The 19,168-nt window shown below is 37.6% G+C and overlaps 3 protein-coding genes across 4 annotated transcripts; 1 reads left to right on the top strand and 2 right to left on the bottom strand.

Annotated features, from left to right (window-relative positions):
• The first annotated feature begins 414 nt into the window (after nucleotides 1-414).
• On the top strand, nucleotides 415-4,484 carry LOC128233065 (farnesyl pyrophosphate synthase-like). The gene is made up of 9 exons (XM_052946943.1): nucleotides 415-578; nucleotides 893-1,052; nucleotides 1,372-1,506; nucleotides 1,781-1,861; nucleotides 2,001-2,123; nucleotides 2,317-2,481; nucleotides 2,617-2,694; nucleotides 2,967-3,101; nucleotides 3,576-4,484. Exons 1-9 carry the CDS (start codon nucleotides 574-576, stop codon nucleotides 3,774-3,776), a joined length of 1,083 nt encoding a protein of 360 aa, XP_052802903.1. The 5' UTR covers nucleotides 415-573; the 3' UTR covers nucleotides 3,777-4,484.
• Nucleotides 4,485-5,047: 563 nt separating this feature from the next.
• On the bottom strand, nucleotides 5,048-7,224 carry LOC128233064 (uncharacterized). 2 transcript variants are annotated; one of them, XM_052946942.1, is made up of 2 exons: nucleotides 7,040-7,224; nucleotides 5,048-6,477 (listed from the first exon to the last, which is right to left on the bottom strand). In XM_052946942.1, exon 2 carries the CDS (start codon nucleotides 6,428-6,430, stop codon nucleotides 5,249-5,251), a length of 1,182 nt encoding a protein of 393 aa, XP_052802902.1. In that variant the 5' UTR covers nucleotides 6,431-6,477; nucleotides 7,040-7,224; the 3' UTR covers nucleotides 5,048-5,248. The 2 variants fall into 2 exon arrangements, with proteins under 2 accessions (XP_052802902.1, XP_052802901.1); XM_052946941.1 differs by lacking the exon at nucleotides 7,040-7,224 and adding an exon at nucleotides 6,621-6,999.
• Nucleotides 7,225-7,510: 286 nt separating this feature from the next.
• LOC128231013 (thymocyte nuclear protein 1-like) lies at nucleotides 7,511-16,384 on the bottom strand. Its single transcript, XM_052943437.1, has 8 exons — nucleotides 16,320-16,384; nucleotides 15,171-15,259; nucleotides 11,462-11,619; nucleotides 11,228-11,296; nucleotides 11,000-11,095; nucleotides 10,769-10,830; nucleotides 7,974-8,158; nucleotides 7,511-7,705 (listed from the first exon to the last, which is right to left on the bottom strand). Exons 1-8 carry the CDS (start codon nucleotides 16,382-16,384, stop codon nucleotides 7,659-7,661), a joined length of 771 nt encoding a protein of 256 aa, XP_052799397.1. The 3' UTR covers nucleotides 7,511-7,658.
• Nucleotides 16,385-19,168: the final 2,784 nt, after the last annotated feature.

The raw sequence follows: 19,168 nt of genomic DNA, 5'->3' as shown, positions 1-19,168 counted from the left end.
AACTAAGGGGGCGTAACCTTTTGACTTGCCCCCTCCCTAAGAACCGAAATATAATTTGGTTTAATGTGGTGGCAGTTTTTTTTTAAATCTAGTCCGAAATAGTGCATTTTGGGGGCGTATGTTATTCCTTTTTTTTCTTCTATATATATATTGACATAAAAAGTAAACTTTGACGATTTTAGACCACCTCCCCGTGTTGAAAACAATAGGCTTCAAATGCGTCCTCCCTTAAGATTGTTTGGCTCATATTGAAACCACAGGGAGGCAGAAACAAATTATTTTGGGAGCGCAACTAGCAACAAGCTCCGAGACGACACGACTGATTTTATATATAGACTATTAGGGTAGCTGTTTATAAAAGCTATTTATAGAAATCTTAAAATAACTACAAATCACACTAACTTTCGATTTAGAACTTCCGGGTTAGGCACGTTGTTATTATACTTTAGTAGTAATGACTGTATTATGACATTGACGAGTATTTCTATGTAGCGACATCATCAAAAAAGCTGTGTTTCAGGAGAACTATTCAACTATCTCGTTAGCTGTTAATGACCATACATCTAAAATACGATGAGGTAATACAACTACATTGGATCACAATAAGCGATGTTTTCTCGCGATACTGGTATACATGTACATGTACATTCTAAAAAAGGGGTGGGGCAAACACACATCGTATTCAAGACAGGTTCAGGGGACTCTGGACTAAATGTTTTACTGGAAATGCTACTTTACACGAATCGACTAAAATACTTGACCATGTTCATCAATTATTTCAATTCTTATAACTTAAACTAAATATATTATTAAATTATATTTCTTTACGATTTTAACATTCTCGAGACAATGTCAGTGAAGTTATTACGCGTAACATGTGTTCCATCCATAGCACACCGGACATACATGCCAATGGGTCAGTGGGGAAGAAAGCAAAACTGATGACAGAGCTGGAACAATTCGACGAAATATTTCCGGAGCTGGTGGACTTGCTTGTGAATCCTGGCCTAAATGATCCAGAGAAAGCAGACGCCTACCGCTGGTTTAAGGAGGTGAAAATTGTTAACAATTCACGTTATTTTCCAGCAACAGAATAATGTTTTGCTTGTTAATAATGAATTTCGTAGACTAATTATCGTAACATAATCCAGACATTGTGTGGACTCGGATTACAAGTTTTACATGTGCCGTTCAGTAACAGAAAACTGCCTTCACAAATTCATGTTTATCACTGTGGTATTTCCGCAAAACCTAGGTGGATGTTACTTGTAGACTTAGAGGTGAAACCTAAATTTAGAAGTCTTATAAAGAGTGATCGGACGGATATGACAATTATGCCCGTTAACATGTTTTTCATGATTTTTATTCTAGGTACTAGAATACAATGTTCCCCATGGGAAGAAGAACAGAGGGATATTTGTTGTCATGGCATATAAGCATTTACATCCTAATGCAAATGACGCCGATCTAAAAATTGCCCGCATACTAGGATGGTGTATAGAATTGGTAATGTTCAATATTGTATTAATCATGTTTCGACAGCAACATACTGGTAGTCATTAGAATATCATTATAAAAATGACAACCATTTAAATATCACTGGGCTGGTCTTTTTGATTACATGTCGCTGTTGTATCACAATGCAGACTTCGCAGATTCATATTCTACTGTTATTGAACATGCCACGGTTACTGATTAATCATAAATTATATATTCCATCAGTGTCGAAATGAAATTAAAAGCATATATCTCGAGCTGAAGGTGTTTCTTCTTTCTGCAGCTGCAAGCGTTCTTTCTGGTCACCGATGATGTAATGGATCAGTCATTCACAAGGAGAGGAAAACCTTGTTGGTTTAGAAAGGTTTGTTACACCTGTTTGAACGAGCTATACTGAACTTCAAACAATTGGTTTCATGTTTTTCGATTACCTTAATATTTGCGTTAGTATACCATTTTCACATGTTGTACATGCCTTACCATTTTACGTCGTCGTCTTTCAGGAGAAGGTCGGTCTGGAGGCTGTGAATGACGCCGTGTACTTGGAGGCATGCGTCTACCGTATTCTGAAGCACTACATTCGGTCAAAACCTCATTATGTCGACATTATGGAGCTCTTCCATGAGGTCTGTATACTCTTACTTGGCTACTTAGTAAAGCATATCGTTGCGATTGAAGACTGATAACAGAAGTGTTTCCATAAATATGTCCATTCTTAAGGGTAAATGTGCAACTGCATTTTAGTGGCTGAATACAATCAATTAATTACTGTATAGATGAATAAAACAGTCTCTAACAAGCGTTGAATAATTTGTTCAGATAACCTTGAGCACAATAACCGGCCAATGTCTGGACATGACGGTATCACCTGCCCCAGGAACTGTAGACTTCGCCAAATACACACTGGAAAAATACAACGCCATCGTGAAGTGGAAAACCGCCTTCTACTCATTCTATCTTCCCGTGGCAGTGGCCATGTACATGGTAGATACATATTTTAGCAGCAAAATTGGAACTAAATAACTTATGTATAGGTTAAATAATTGTATTGACGACAATTAAGTATTAAATAGAATAATTATAAATATATTTATAAATGCATGTTTAAATACGTGACAGGTTGGTGAAGCCGAAGAAGAAAATCACATGGCTGCAAAGACTATTTTGTTGAAAATGGGACAGTATTTCCAAGTCCAGGTACGATTAAGATGAAGTAAAAAAACAACGTCTGTATTGTTTTGACATCGTAGAATATCCCCGATATGGAACTTGGTGACGCTTTGCTTAATACCATATACTTCTTAGGTATTAAGCGAATGTGTTCGTGATTTACTCCTCGCGAGTCGTTCTTTACTTCTAATTAATGAAACAAAACAAAAATCTTAAAGGATTCCGCATTAACCCCTTGTTAATATTGCTCATAAAGAGCTTTGATTCTAAATGATGTACCAACACCGTGTCTGCCCTAGGATGACTACCTGGACTGCTACGGTGCTCCGGATGTGATCGGGAAGATCGGTACTGATATTCAGGACAACAAATGCAGCTGGCTGGTCGTCACCGCCCTCAGTCGGGCCTCGCCCCATCAGGTTCAAATTCTACAGGTATGGCAGTCTAACAGATATTTACAGTATCTTATTTGTGAAGTCGTGTCTACCTAGTGGGACAAAATAAACCGGGTCATCTTGTCTGACGTCCTCAGTGTCGCATCCGGAGTCGAACTTTCGAGTTTCTATCTAAAAAGTCGAGTTCACGCTTTATATATTTAATGGTTTACCACGTGCGCCGGGAAATCAGCGGAAATCCTTAAATATTCTGAAAGGTCCATACATGTACTAGTAAAAATAATGTCTGCTTGCATGAGAGTCCAAATGTCTACCAAGGCGAAATTATGGGTCTCTTGGAAAACCCAAGTCCCAAGATGAAAGGACATATCAGAGCCAAGTGCCACTCGTGCTATAGTTAATTGCATAACTATATTTGCATGGCTATGTTCGACATCAAGTGACTCCTTACAGGGCTTAGCGACATTCCATACATCCTGCACCATTACAGATTTATTTACTTCTGTTTTTCAGACAAATTACGGCAGCTCAGATGAACAAAAGGTAGCGAAAGTTAAACAGCTATTTAAGGAGCTTAACCTTGAACAAGCTTTTCGAGAATTCGAGGAAACTAGCTACACAGAAATAACAGAGTTAATAGACACATATGAAGGACGATTACCAAAACAACTTTTTACAGAACTTGTTCAAAAGATTTACAAAAGAAATAAATGAAAATGTGTCCAATTAAGTGAACATTGTTATGGCAATTGTAGAGCGTTATAGTGTTGTTTAATGTAGACATATCTGTGTGAAATATATATATACAGCTGAGACGTGAAATGTGAAACACTGGTACAGCTGATTATTATTTTTGTAACTGGTCGCAATCTCGACCTGTATGCGACGTGTACAACACGTAGTGCATTATTCATTCAATGGTGTGATTGCGGTGATTTTGAACAAAAATGGCATGATTGTAAAACAAATTGTTTTCAATACAGAGCCATGACTATGTGACAGAGGTCAGGAGTAACATAAATATATAGAGTATGTACTTCTAACTCTGTCTTGATGTATTTTTTTCTCGACCGTTTTCTAAGAAAATACTCGGACTATTGCAAACGTCTTGGTGTCGTCGGCGTTGGGCAAATCTTTAACCTTGCCTGTTAGTAAAAAATATGAAATTTGGTACAAATGTTGACCGAGACAATACCTACATGTAAAGAGGGACGGATAACTCGGGATTTTATCATTATTGGATAAAATTGACATTGAGTTATGCCCCATTGTTCTACCTAATAAACTAATAACAGGCGAGCGTTGGCGTTTGTATAGCGGCGCTCTTGTTATTTTTTTATCATAATCTTCTAGGTCTTATTGTATTTGAGGTAACATGGCTTACTCGTGTATTGTGTCGCGTAAATAAAATGTCTTAGTGTGCTGCTTTCTCCTTTGTTCGACGGATATCAGAGACACACTTCGAAATGTCTCCCTGAATTCAGTCAGGGTAAGAACAAAAAGAATAATGTTTAGTTTAAATATGGCTCGAGTGTCAATACAAATACTCGATAGAATCTCAAATTCTTTTGTGGTGGCTTCTATTGGTGAAAGTGCCATATAGCAATGGAGGAGTCTAATTTCGTAGGTTAAAGCGCAATATAATACATAAAGTTTTGTCATCATGGGTATTTAGGTTCTGCCTTGATCAGAAGATAAATATGTTTGTGTGATGTGAAACTCGAGGGCCAGTTTAATCATGTATACGTATACATCAAAAAGCATAAATGCCGGTGTGTTGGAGCGTTGTTTGTAAAGGCGGGTGTTAGCCAGCGTTCTCGCGGATGATAACACATGAACGAATCGGACGACACCGATATTCACACAATTTGTGACCCTAACAATATGACAATACTGTATAACTAATTTGAAATCAATAAATTTCAGTAACTAACAGTTGCCCTTTTTTCAGTGGAATTGAGAATAAGCGTGTTTATATATTTGTGTTCATTTATTTGATAAATAAAATTGCAATTGCACCTTGTAAAAAAATAATAACAAGCTCCTATACATTGGTAAAAAAGCTAATCTCGACATAATAGGAATAGGTGCATAGAATACATGCTGTCAATAATATCATGTAATATTAATACTTTTACAAGGCCGAACAGGGTACATATATGTGAACTAAAATTTAAAATATTCCATTAATTCGTCAACTTGTGTCCGTAGAGTTGTTTTGCATAGTTTTCTTCGCACAAACGCAGCTTTTTGACGAAATAGTCTTCATCTAATATGGCCTCAGTAAAAGTGACGGGCACTATATTTGCGTTGACCAGTTTGTGTTCCTCTGTCCTGTCCACAGTCTGAAAGTCCTCGCCTGCGCTGTGGCGTAGCCGGATATTGGCGATGCTGTCCAGGTTTCCGGGTCGTATATTATCATCGAAAAACACATGGTGGTTGCGTTCATCTGAGCTATCTACCCACAGAGGTTTGCCAAACCTGGAGTCAAAGCTGTGGTCCAACCAGTCCTGAACGTTATCACGTATGGCATTTATTCCGTTCATGTTTGACATCCACATATACATCTCCTCGTCCGTTTTCACGCGAACTCTTTCAGATTCACTGTCTCCTGCACATGTGTGGACACTGAACACAGAAGGCTCAAAATTACTTCTGCGTAAAACGTACACAGTATCGGAAATGTCCTCGGACATTTCTTCCAAGTTGTGACAAAATGGCAGTTTATTAGAGATGGCATGGCGTAAACTTTTCAAAACACTATTAGCGTCACTTCCGTACGTTCTAAATATCACTGTAAAATCTTTATGCTGATCAACAAGATATCTAAGCAATTTGTAAAATGCTGGCAGAATGAAATGAAAACGCCAAGCTTCGTTTCCTGGAACAGTGAGATCTTTATGAACAGTCTCCTCATAAGGAAAGTCCCACTTCAAAACGTTCAACAATTCCTTAAGATGGGGCTTATACCTTGAGCCTTGTGGCTTATCAGTAAACGACATCAAATTGTATCGAAATGTTTTCCTGTCTCTGTTAATATGGGGCAACAAACGTTTTTCCTGGAACTTGTAAAAGCTGACGTCATCCTGTTCGTCCGGTGCCACGGCGAGCACGTGCTTCGAGTGCCATTCGCCTTCCCGGTCCTTCCCCTGAGCCAGCCCCGACAGGTACACGTTTAGGGCGGCCTCGACAGTCTCCCCCGTTGCGGAATCCACTGGCACTATGGTTTTGTTTACGTCGAAATGTAAGATCAGTTTTCTGTTTTGAACGATGTTTGCCATTTTGTTACAGCTCTCGTGGAAAATGGAACACAAACGTTGTTTCATTTCTTTTAAGTGACTGTCGCTGAGTGTCAAGTCCCTCTGCATTCTACTATATTCCTTTCTGCTACCTGTAAGCCTTCAGGTACTCAAACCTGCCAAAAACATATCTAATTTACACACCACATATTAAGCACAATACTAGGATTTTTGTTATTGAAAAGTTACATTAATCATAAATTCATACTACATAAAGACACAGTCAGATATCCAATTTTTGATATGAATACCACCGTACATTTAAAGTCCACTATCGGTACAAATCAACACTGACTGTCGCACAGATCGTGGTCTTGATTCACTGACGTTGTAACTAAATCGATAAATAACCCTTGCGCTTAGGAAATAAGTAGCACATGATTCAACTCGTACCACTGTTTCCAATGAGACGACCTACATACTGAATAGACATGTTATTGAAAACTCTGCCTTATTCTGGAGATATTTGGTTCTCCCTGCATTAAAAAGTAAACGACCATTCACACTCTAAAGATCGGTGACATTTTGACCGCTTACGATTGAAGTCCTCACCGCCATCAAGGTCAATACACTCAAGCGATCGTTTAGTACCCTCGTACTGCCTAGTGCCTAAATACCCGCCATTATGAAAAAGTACGATTCATAAGAATAACCTCTGAAAATATTTAAGAAACTTACCTGAGGAATCTATATGTTTTTATATAGGAGTCGAACCTTGTGTATATTTGTCGATCTTTGTACGGACGCTACCTTAACTGTTTCGATATATATATATATATATATGTATCTGGATATATGTCCGGATCCTACCGTAACTGTTGCTATATGTCCGGATCCTACCGTAACTGGGTTGCTATGACCATCATTCAGTTTATATGCTCAATACAATATGTTACAGTTTATTCAAAATATTACGAACATTGTTTAAACAGACGTTTCCATAAATAAATCTGATAAACACAGACTTATATTTATAGAATGTCTACTTGGCGTACTGGGTTACCAGTTGGACAGGTAAACAAACTGAAAGACCGTATGACGTATTCTAAATAGTTATCTGTCTTGTAAAATAGTTCAAACACTCTGACGTATAACTAGGCCAAGAGTATGACAAGTTGGAAACCGGTGAATGATTCAATGAAACACAGAGACAGGATAACACCGATTTAATAACAAACTAGTAGCGACAGAGTAAACGACAAGAAAATGATAGCCACGGACAGGGGCTAGCTCAGCTAGAACCCGCATGGTGAACACGTTATGGCTGTAAATGGTTACTATAACAGTCTTTCACTTTTCACTTGGCAGGCGTGGTCTCCAAGGATAGTATGAAGTCCCATTCTTCTGAAAAAAAATATGATAATACATTTAGTTTATGATATCCTGTAAAATGAACATCATTTCCAGTACGACTGGTTTAAGTGTTCGTTTCATAATTTTATGAAGTCATTAGACACTCCCCAACACATTGGCGTGCCGATTACATCAATACTACATAATTAATACGAACAAGTTAGATACAACTATTTTAATAAAAGAGTATGCTAAATTTCTAAGGATTGTTTGAAGCTTATGTACAGATACATGCATACCAGCAAGTGCTCGCACATACCCTGTGAGATAGGCTGGACCGACAGGCGTGCACGGGTAAAGAGAGAAAGGTCCCTGAGCGCTCCGCCTGACTGCTTGTGTTGTCCATGCAGCGCCTTGAGCTCCGCGAGTGGGATGTAGCGCTGCGTCATGCGCCGGAACTTCACATCCACCATGTACCAACGGGGCTCCTCCCTGGTCGATTTTCTGCAATATAGGCGTAACCGGGTATTCGGGTTTTCGGGATGTATATAGCAGCGCTTATACTTATCAGGATATGTTATTTATTTATGCACATGTAAATTGATCTCGTCATAACTTTTCAATCTAAACGATAGTCTGACACACTGCGGGGAGGGCCATTTTCTAACGTTGTTATAACTTGTGGCCCAACCCAATTGTATAATTATATTATTTGTTGAAATGACTTATATGACGTGCGTATATTATATACAATAAAATACGATTAAACTAAAGCGCTTATACTGTATCGCAATGAAGCTGTTTTTTTGCGACATGGAGAGCGACAGGTCGCAAGTTCGACCCAAACCAGATGCACAAAGTGATTCAGTGAACAGTCCGTTACAACTGGAGCTAAACGTAAATGACTCACGTTGCACGATAAGTCTCCAGCTTATTGTAAATTTACCGTAGAGCTCGAATTTCGAGGACGACTTTCAAAATGGAGGGGGGGGGGGGGGGTGTAACCGGGTATTTCATATGTATATAGCGGCACTTATACTGTCGCGCATTGTAACCACGCGGGAGTCCGTAACATGAGAGTAACTTAAAATGTCTTCCGGTTCAAGTTTTTCCTTACTGGTTTTAATCAATAACAAAAACCGTTTGATTGCTTGAGTGAAGCGGCAAACAGGTTATAAACATGAATTGTATTTACTGTATATATACAACTACAATTACAATCTAGTCGATAATCTAGTTATCGGAGTGCTTTTACAAAATCGCATATCATGTATGTGTCCTATACTATATACGTTATTCTTCTGCTGACGTTTACAATTTATTTTTAAAACGAAGAATATAAATAACTATCGTAACGTCAGGTGGCAGGCCAATTTGAGAACACTTACACTTGGTTGATGTAGTTTTCTTTCAATTACTGATATTTTGAAATCGCAAAACTAATGTTTTATCATGGAAATCAGCACAAAATTGTGCGTTGTTTCATGTTGCTTTAATTAATGTAGGTATACGGAACTTTCAATGAGTAGTACGTCATTTCAGTGAACGTTTTCTGTCAGTTAATGAAGAACACGTAACATTAAGATCAAAATATCTTCCGCAAACAATTGAATTAAAATCATATTTAATAAACAAAACAGATTCTTTCGAAAGAGCATGAAAGGTTAACATGGTAATCAGTTTTACAGGTTTCCAATAACAACAACCAAATTGGACGCAAAAATGAGAAGCTAAGAAATGCTGACGCTCGTATTTTAATAATTATATAAAAGATATGTTTAGGTGATTTGATTAAAAAATACGTTTTTTTAAAAATTATCTGGTAGAAATATAAATTCAAAATATTTAAAAACGCTTTTCAATTTCAAATTTAGAAATGTCTGAAAATTGTCAAGTAAAGTCGGGATTCTTTCATCAAACTCATTCGACACATGAATTTAATAGGCCTTACTATTGTGAATCGAAATGAAATGATGTTATCAAACATAAGTAAATACACGTTTCTAGCTGAGTTTTAAAATGCATATAAACAAGGAAAATGTTTTCACAAATCTCCAAATTGTTCACCAGCATCAAATTCTAGTACAATCGACCCCAACGTTATGCACCAGTCAATTGTAACCACGCCCCCCCCCCGGTGAATAGCCGGGACTTTGACTTTTGGTCCAGCCAACCCCGGGTAAAATCCCCGCCCTACGGGTACGAACTGATGGTTAAACCCCGGCCAAATGCACCCGCACCCCAGAGACTCTATATAAGGCCCTATCTCCGCTAAATTTGGCGCTATGACAAAACCACCGCGGTCACCCGGCCCAGCGGGGGCACCTAGAAAGTAAAAAAACGGCCCTTTTCCCCGGCTATCCCCCGGACCTGGGGGGGGGGGCGTGGTCACAATTGACTGGTGCATAAAGCGATCGCAGAAGGCTAGTTAAATATAGTACCTCTGTGTAAATTTCTAACCATTTTAGAGGGAAAACCTGTATCAAAATTCATTCAACTTGAATATTCCTAGGTTGTTTTTCCACCATATTTAAACATGGAGTCAATTTTTTCGATCAAAGTATAGTTTCTTTTAAATAACCGTAAAATATTCAAACATCTGCCATACTGAATATTTAAAGTAAATGAAGCCATTAAATGTTGTATACGACATAATAATGTTATTGTAAGTCATTTTCATACTAGTTAGTTTTGCAAAATATAAATAAACACGTTAACTATGATTGTTTTTTTTTATTTAAATTAACTCACTTAATCTCTAGAAAATTAGAATAAGTTAAACCAATAAGTTGTGCATCGTACATTTGATGAATGTATGCTAATGTTTTAACCGTAAACAACTTTAAAATATTTCTTGCAAATTGAGTTCTTTTTTTAAATAATCATTAACGTGCGGAGATCTAAACAAAGATTGCATTTAAAATGGTTTCAACGATTCACGTAACTAAATGCTACATTAGACAACGAAACTTTGGCGACATTAACTCCTTTGTTAGCCTGACCTTTCGACGTCACGTCTTTACAGTCATAATAATTAGTCCGTGTAAACGAACACCCTGGGAAACAAACACCCTGGGAAACAGGACGTATGTAGCAAGTTGGGGAATCACTTACTTGTCATAGTGGGGATCTTTCGGGTCAAACTGAGTGTGGTCCACATATCCCTCCTTTGCCACCTACAGTGAATTCATAATTATTTGTTTATCCAGTTGTACAATATCCCAAACGTTTTAACCGCGTCAAAAGTCAGATATACACGTACATAAGGCATGAACGTTTTATATTTGGAAACATAATGATTATTTTATTATAATTCAATTTTGAAAGCAAAGAAGCGAAGCTGACCTCACATATCGCACATATCCCCGGTTGCTTCGTGTTGCTATGGTAAAAGAACACCTGGTGACCTTTCTTCATTTTATCCCTCAGAAAGTTCCGGGCCTGAATGTAAAAGCAATCCTTACATATAAGTTAAAACCACATGTTCTTCCAAAATTAATCACCATAGTTGATATACAAAAAGTAGCGAAAAGCAAGTGGGACTGTTGATTAGTGTCGGTTATGTTGCCTGACCTGATAGTTCCTGACGCCGTCCCAGCAAGCCGTCTGGTCCGGACATTCCTTCAGGTCCTCGACACCGAACTGGAACACAGTGATATATAAGAATTGCCTAAACACACTTTGCATAATATAAGAACAGCTGAGAGTGGTACTAGTTGAACTCAACAGAGGTCGTGGCCAAGGCCTATACACCAACACGTAACACAATGTTATTATAGTGTTTAGTAACAAAAAAACGTTGTTTACTTTGACGTCGATCCCGTTTTCGAACCGGGACTCGGGCTCGGACTTCATCAGCCAATGCGAGATTTCCTCCTCTTCTTCATCCGGAGCTTTGGTGGCGACCTTCACCTTTTTGCCGGCCGCTGGAAAATTCTCCACATTCTCGCTAATCTCAACTGGCCCTGGTAGGAAATAACAGTCGTGTTCAAAAACATTTTCATCATGGACAATGGAAACTTATGCTAGTCGTGCAAATTACATGCAAACTCTAGGCAAGAATTATAATATGCGCGTGTTTCCTCTCCGATGACTCGATCGGTGATAAATAGCTTAAATTTGTGTATATTGTTAAGCACGCGCGCGCGTGTGTGTATGGGGGGGTGTATGTGCGTGTGCGTGCGTGCGCGTGTATGTCTGTTGCATCATCAGCAAAAAAGCGATTGTTTGATTTCCGTATTACTCCCTTAATATCGGGGGTTTGTTTTATATAGCTAGGCAGTATTTGTAGAAAAATGCTAAATAAAAATCGAACACTGAACATCATTGTCGCACCCTCGTCGTAACCCCTTTTCAAATTGGAACTTTTTAGACAAATGACCATTATTTGTAATTATACTTTGTACATCGTTATAGAAGAGGGTCGTCCATTTCATTATTTCCGAGCCTAAACTTTTCAGGCTGTCTAATATAAAAAAGTGATCAACGCTGTATTCAAGGCTTTTTAAAAGTCGGCAAAAAATAGGAGTCCGGGCATATTATTTTCTTCAAGATATTGCAAAACCTCAACTATGGGACAAACATTTTCACCATCTTCCTTTAATAACCTAACCTATCTAACCTGTTTGTTCGGAATCAATATTTTTTAGGTAAAACTCTTTTAATTCTATTTGAAATTGCCTTCGTATTCAATAAACTGATCGGGTTTTAATTAGAAAGGTTTTCTAAATCTTTATCCCGTTTTGGAATAAGAAAGATTATACCTTGCCTTTGAAGGGGTGTTAAAAAAACATTTCTAAAGTAATGATTTAAAGAGTCAATTAAAACATTTGAGTATCGTTCCAAAATATCTATAAAATTCTGTAGTGAGACCATCCAAACCAGGGCTTTAATAATTTTTCATTTCTTTTAAAGCATTTCCGCATTGACATATTTAAGTAAACCTTCGCAGGAGTTGCTTCTACTTTTGGGAAGCTTATTATTAGTATCATTAAGGAATACGGCACTTAAATCCACGTCTAAGTTTGGGTCCTTTCTATAAAGTTTTTTAATTTAAAATTTATTTATTTTATTTTCATGTATTTTTACGCCTGTCACAATTTCATTGTTTACCTTCAATTTCTTAAACGTTTTTTCTGCGTGTTTTCCCCTAAGCTTGCGAAGTATTCTGTATTGTTTTCATCATTTTCAACATGTATAATGCGTTCGCCCTTAAAATATTTCCTTTAAATTATATGATTGCTGCAGATTATAAAAAAAAATATCCAGTTCATGTTTTTTTCATGGATTCAATATATGTTATATCGCTTACACGACGGGTAATCATTGGAGCCATAACATTTTGTTATGTGCTGAAAATGCTCCAACGCGTCTTCCGTTATAGTGCCAATGAGTGGAATATGGATGTAAACAGTGAGTATGGTTTCTTATTTTTCATTTTTAGAGGTTTATACCAGTAAGTTTAAAAAATGGAGAATATAGTTCCACATAGGAATGGCCATGAGTTGTTCTAAATGTAAAAGTTTTGAATACAATTTAATATCTGATCGTCTAGAACTTGCATAACTTGCTAGACGTTAGTGTTGACAACGAACAAATCTGAATTTTCGTGAGAATTGTTCTCGTACCTTAGGTTTAAGCATTTTCTTTACATGTGTGTGCCTTTTTTATTGACAAAAGGTTGCCGCGTTATACTGTTCAATACATGGCGACTCATCATCATCATCATCATCATCATCATCATCATCATCATCATCATCATCATCATCATCATTTTTTCACCCACCTCCATCATCATTTCACATTATAATATTAACAATACAGTTTGACAAAACATGATAAATGCCGACCATAAGACCGCGTTAGACCGATAACCTTTAGTATTTCGGGCTGTATGTACAGATAACCCTTCAGTATCTAAAAATGCTCATGACGACATTGACCAATTCATAGGGTTTATATACTGGTCAACACAATTCTGCCTAACAGGTATGAGGTCCCAGGGTCGCAACGTTCTTTAATAATGATCGGAACATGATTTTCAGCTAAAACTGAAAGTCAGCATAAACTTTCCCCACTGATCTCAAAACCAATAAGGATTATCTACTGGTCAACATTCCTAATAAGTATGAGGTCCCTGGGCCCAAGCGGTGCATCGCGACTTTGAACTTTGATAAGCTCACCTCAAAGTCAATACTTGTAATGGCCAACCTGCCTACCAAGTTTGAGATCATTGGGCCCAATTTTCTTCTGTTATTGATAGGCAACAGATTTTCAGCTTAAGGACGCCATGAGATTAACATTTGACACACTAAACCTCGAATTCAATAGAAATTCTCTCCTGTGCATGACCAACCTGCACAAGTTAAAGTTCGCTTGGACCGAGCAGTCTTCAGTAATCGATACATAGTGGATTTTCAGCTCGAGGTCACCAGGACCTTGACCTGTGACTCATTGACCTCAAACCGGGTCCATTTGCTGGTCATTACCCATCTGCCTATTAAGTTTGAGGTCCCTCTGTCATATGGTTCTTCGGCTATTGATCGGAAATGGATCATAAGCTTAAGGTCAGCATTACTTTGAACTTTGACCCACTGACCCCATTTTTCAGGGTTTCTACTCTGGTCATTACCAACGTGCATACCAAGTTTGACGCCCTTTTGACCGAATGTGCTTCAGTTATTGATTGAAAACGGAAATTCATTCGGTGGAAAAGAATTGTAACGCTTCGTTGGAATGATAAGCTCTGTATGTAATGCCGGTTTTCAGCTGCATCAGAAGGGTGAGTTATTAGTTAAAATTCGTGCAATTAGACGTTCATGGTGTTTTTCAAAAAAATAATGATTGCATATTTTTAAACACAGTAAAAACTGTAAAGAAAGTTACTATTGTTTTGTAATTCCTCTGAAAGATTGTTCTGAATTATGAAATTGTGAAACGTCTTCAATACTAGAGACGTAATTTATTCATAGATAAGCGTAGCAGACAAAATTTTCAGCAGTCTGGTGTTAACCGATATGGTTGCGTACACGGCATTTACTCCCATTCGAACATATATATTTTAAAGTTTTAACATTTGCGTATACGTTTTCCTATCGCCAGGCAATGACAGATATAATGCAAATATATCGAGATACGGATATCGCAATATACATCGCATTCCGCTTCTTGGCGTATTGTTCCAACCCTATGTTGTACACATTGACAGGACGAGAGCAGTCACGTGGTGTTTTATTCAAATCGATGAAAGAATATTTAAAAAGCTATTTTTATAATTCATTTTCAACGAATTTGTTAACTCAACAAAATAATTGATGTCTCCCTTTGCCTTTGATGATTTGTATCAATGGTCTTTCTTGTAGTCATGATTATATCAACTATGAGTATGATAACGTGACCATGCTTCGTTGTTGAGTGCATAATTGTCGAACTCTTAACATCACAACATCAATTATATCGTTTAGATCTTGTAAATGATCATTAAGAAATTATTTTCAGTGACCTTTACATAGATTACCTCTTTTCTTTGGTTGTTTTCGGGGCATTTCAATATCCAATCCGGTGAAGTAGGTTTTTGACGTATGCTCCCGCGCTTTCTTACGGTGTCTGTGAAATATTTGATGGTTAATTTTACAAGATGGGTTAAATAAAACCAATATTTAGACGTTCACATGAGCTGTCTTTGTTAAAATAAACGGTAGTTGACGTGTGGCGTATTGCTTGATCTTGTTCAATTTATATGTTAATTCTCACCCAGTTATCGATTGGATGGTGCACAATGAAATAAGACAACTAAACTTTTATAACTTCATTGTTGACAACCTTGCATACCGTCGGACTGAATGCATGCAATTAAAACATTCAACGTTCCTTAAGATACGTCAAGATGTCTTAAAGATGTTTATAATTGGCTTATACGTACAAATTCAGTCTACTGTACAATCCAAACGCAATTTCTATTTTTTTTTCACGGCGTCGATGTCGGCGGCGTTGGCGCCGTCACTTACCTACATCTTATAGAGATATTTTAGTGTATAAATTATGCATATCTACAGAGATCCGCATGTGCATTCACACCCATCGTTCTTAATATAGTCAAAACTTAACTAAAACACCTAGAGAAGATCTATTTGTCGCTATCATTATCTAATTATGGATGGCAACAATTCAGAGAGCTCTCCAAATTAATTGGAGAGAGCTCTTATTCAATAAATGAGCTCAACAAATTAATTTTAGAAATCTTATCCATGATTTATTAACAGTCCTCTTATTTAAATTGTTGACAACATTACCTCTGCTAAATGTGAAACAACACAATACAAAAATAAGAATAATTTGGAGATATCTCCAATTGAACTCTAGAGGTCTGTAATTGATTTAAAATTAAAATTAATTTTATTCCAGAGCCCTTCAACTCAACTCAACTCAACTCAAAAAGAGTGCATTGCCTGGAACAAGTGCACATCCGGTAACATCTTAGAATACCAGAATTCTATCCCTACTTATTGATGAGCCCACACAAATCGAGGCAGACAAGCAATCACCCGATTTTATCAGTAACACCATGCTCTGCAACATATTACTCGATGCCTCGACAAAACTCCCAAAGCAAATTCAATAATAGGGCAAAACCATATTGGTCAAACGCAGTCTGAAGCGCACACACTGAATCTCGTCTTTTACGACGTCGTTGGAGTAGCGACGGTAGGCCACGCGTGGAACAGTCGCCATTATATATGCACAATACAAGCAAACGAAAACTACGTTTAGAAAAATACAGCGTGAAGCTATTGAAGCTCACGAAAATTCATACATAGACGAGCTTAACAAAGTGGCAGAGTTGGACTACAAGCTGTTCTGGAAACTCCTTCGGTTAAAAAATCCCCAAAAGTCAAACGTCTGCTCAGAGATTATCTATAACGAAACCTCATACACTAACGAAAAGGTTACAGAAGGATTTATGCACCACTTCTCCAACGTCTTTAGCAGTTCAAATAGTCAAGATACCCTCGCTTACCGTGACGAGGCCGAACTAAATAGCTTTTTTACCGTAAATAGCGGAAATCGAGACCTTTCCCATTTTATCACAATTCCCTTCATATCGAAACAAATAGAAAAACTCACCCGGGCACTCGCAAAACACAAAAGCCCTGGTCACGATGGTATACTGAACGACCATGTATTACTAGATGGGCCAGCAACAATTAGAGCGCTCACATACTTAATCAATGCTGTAATTAAGCAAGAGTCAAAATCCAAAAGAAAGGAAAACAAGCGTATTGGTACCAATTTACAAAGGCAAAGGTAAAGATACGCGAGACCCATCAAGCTATAGACAAATGTCTCTTATACCCTGTTTTTGTAAAATCTTTGAAAAACTCTTGGCCAACAGAATATACGCCAACCCTTTACTACACAAGTCACTATTTCCTAGTCCCCAACAAAACGGGTTTCAAAAGGGTCTCAGCTGCTTGACAAACTTGGCAAACCAGTGATGAAAGACTGTTGACAAAAGATCAGATCGCATATTTTCATGTTTCCATTCAAAATTTAATGTTTTATGGCTTAAACCGTTACTTTAGTGAACGGTTTAAGAAAAATGCATAAAACATAAATTTTGCAGAGGAAATACTAACATCTGCGATCTGATCTTTTGTCATCAGTCTTTTATCACTGGTTTTCAGATATTACGCAAATAAGTGCTCATTCCAAGACCAAAAATAAAATAAATGTCAAAACGTTCAATCTGTGAGATTACAGCTTTAACGGCGATTTTTGTCTATACCATAGTATGTTTACGTTGCGAGTCATCTTCGTTTTTTATTCACGAAGTATCCATTAAGAAGATTTGTAAATTAAGGTAGCTCAAAATGAATGTATTTAAAATGCACGAGAGGATGCGCATGCTATTAGTAATTGCATTTATATGAAACTCATTTAGCTGAGAAAAGTAATAAGGAACCTAGATGTAAAATCTAACACAATTATATGTGACGGTTTTCAAATAAGCCTCACCTTTTGACGTTGTACGTCTTCGATTTGAAGATTTCTTCAATTGAATTGCACAGCTCTGTAAATGCTTTCGAGATATCTCTCATACAGTTGATGCTTACTTTTTTCAGCTGGAGCGCTCTTTAATTGACTTGAAGATGTCTAGAATTATTTGAAGATCTCTTCAAAAAGTTTAGTGTCTCCAAAACGCACTATTTCGGACCATACATTGTTTAAATCACCCCCTCCCCGAGTGAAATGAGGTTCATACCAAGCGGAAACGGGATTTACCGAGTTTCCATAGAGCACACTGCACGTGGGTTAGGATGAACCTATCATACACGACCGGCCATGGTAGATGTTTTTTCTCCCATCTCAGATAAGTAGATCCAATAATTTAACCATGCTAGATATTCTTATCTTACCCACGGTCGAAGATAAAATGCCCGTATGGAACTCCTTTTTAACGGTCACCACATTATAATTACCTCCCTTGTTGAAGACTGGACCGTCAGTAGCATCAAGGAAATCTTGTCTTATGGTAATATTTAGAACGCTCATTAATTATATCTCGCTTCAAATGCCACCATAAAACAGTTTTCACGCACCATTCAAGAAATAATGCTTCATTTTCCTTAGAACTATTTAAAAAGACCGATTTGACTTTTAACATTAACTGGATCACTGCGCACGTATCCATGACAACCACGTGCTATCGCATATCCATACGCAGGCAAAATACATGTGTATAGTAAAACAATATTTCAATTATTTTTTTCTTCCGGGTACTTTTTTTTAAATTTGCTCGTGGGCAATATTAAAAGTATCTTCCATGGCCGAGAGTGTAAGATTATAAGTATCTTCCATGGCCGAGAGTGTAATATAGGTTCATTCCGACCCGAGCGTAGGGTGTTTTGCGGAAACGAGGTTTACCGAGTTTCCGCAAAACACCCTCCGCGAGGGTCGGGATGAACCTATCTTACATGAGCGGCTATGGTAGATGCTTTTTCTCCCACCTCAGTTAAACAAAATTAATTAAAAATGTATTTTTTGCTGGAACTCTTTTGTGCTTAGTGAAAATAATTGCGTACGGATATGCGATAATTCGTGGTTGTCATGGATATTCGCGCAGTTTCCGCAAAACACCCTACGCTCGGGTCGGAATGAACCTATCTTACACTCTCGGCCATGGAAGATACTTATAATCTGATGTGGGAGAAAGGTTCGTCCCAATCCGAGCATATGTTGTTTTGTGGAAACGAGATTTACCATTGAAATGGTTCTCCGTTTCGTGACTACAGAGTTATGTCCCTTTATAGTAAAAGGTTCAAAATATATTAAAAGTTCAACCATCAATTATCAGAAAACCATACTCTTTACCAAACCATATCTTACAAGTTCTATCCATTGGCATTTCTGCTAAGACGTGCCTTTTTGTAAAGCTCTAACTGTCGTTGACCACTTCGACATATATTGTACGTGATATAACATTGTTTAACATTAATATAAACTTGAAATAGAAGC

Source organism: Mya arenaria, chromosome 4 (assembly GCF_026914265.1).
Source record: "Mya arenaria isolate MELC-2E11 chromosome 4, ASM2691426v1".
Lineage (NCBI taxonomy): Eukaryota > Metazoa > Mollusca > Bivalvia > Myida > Myidae > Mya > Mya arenaria.
Note: the sequence above shows the minus strand (reverse complement) of the source record. Positions and strands in the feature narration are given on the sequence as shown.

Bases quoted from the DNA above. Each gene is read 5' to 3' on its own strand.
- LOC128233065 (XM_052946943.1), top strand. The intron at 1,053-1,371 runs GTGAAAATTGTT...TTTTTATTCTAG, and splicing joins CCTACCGCTGGTTTAAGGAG to GTACTAGAATACAATGTTCC. The intron at 2,124-2,316 runs GTCTGTATACTC...TAATTTGTTCAG, and splicing joins TTATGGAGCTCTTCCATGAG to ATAACCTTGAGCACAATAAC.
- LOC128233064 (XM_052946942.1), bottom strand. From the start codon at position 6,430: ATGCAGAGGGACTTGACACTCAGCGACAGTCACTTAAAAGAAATGAAA.
- LOC128231013 (XM_052943437.1), bottom strand. From the start codon at position 16,384: ATGGCGACTGTTCCACGCGTGGCCTACCGTCGCTACTCCAACGACGTC. The intron at 10,831-10,999 runs GTCAGCTTCGCT...AATTCACTGTAG, and splicing joins GGATATGTGCGATATGTGAG to GTGGCAAAGGAGGGATATGT. The intron at 8,159-10,768 runs GTAAGTGATTCC...CCTATATTGCAG, and splicing joins AAAGATCCCCACTATGACAA to AAAATCGACCAGGGAGGAGC.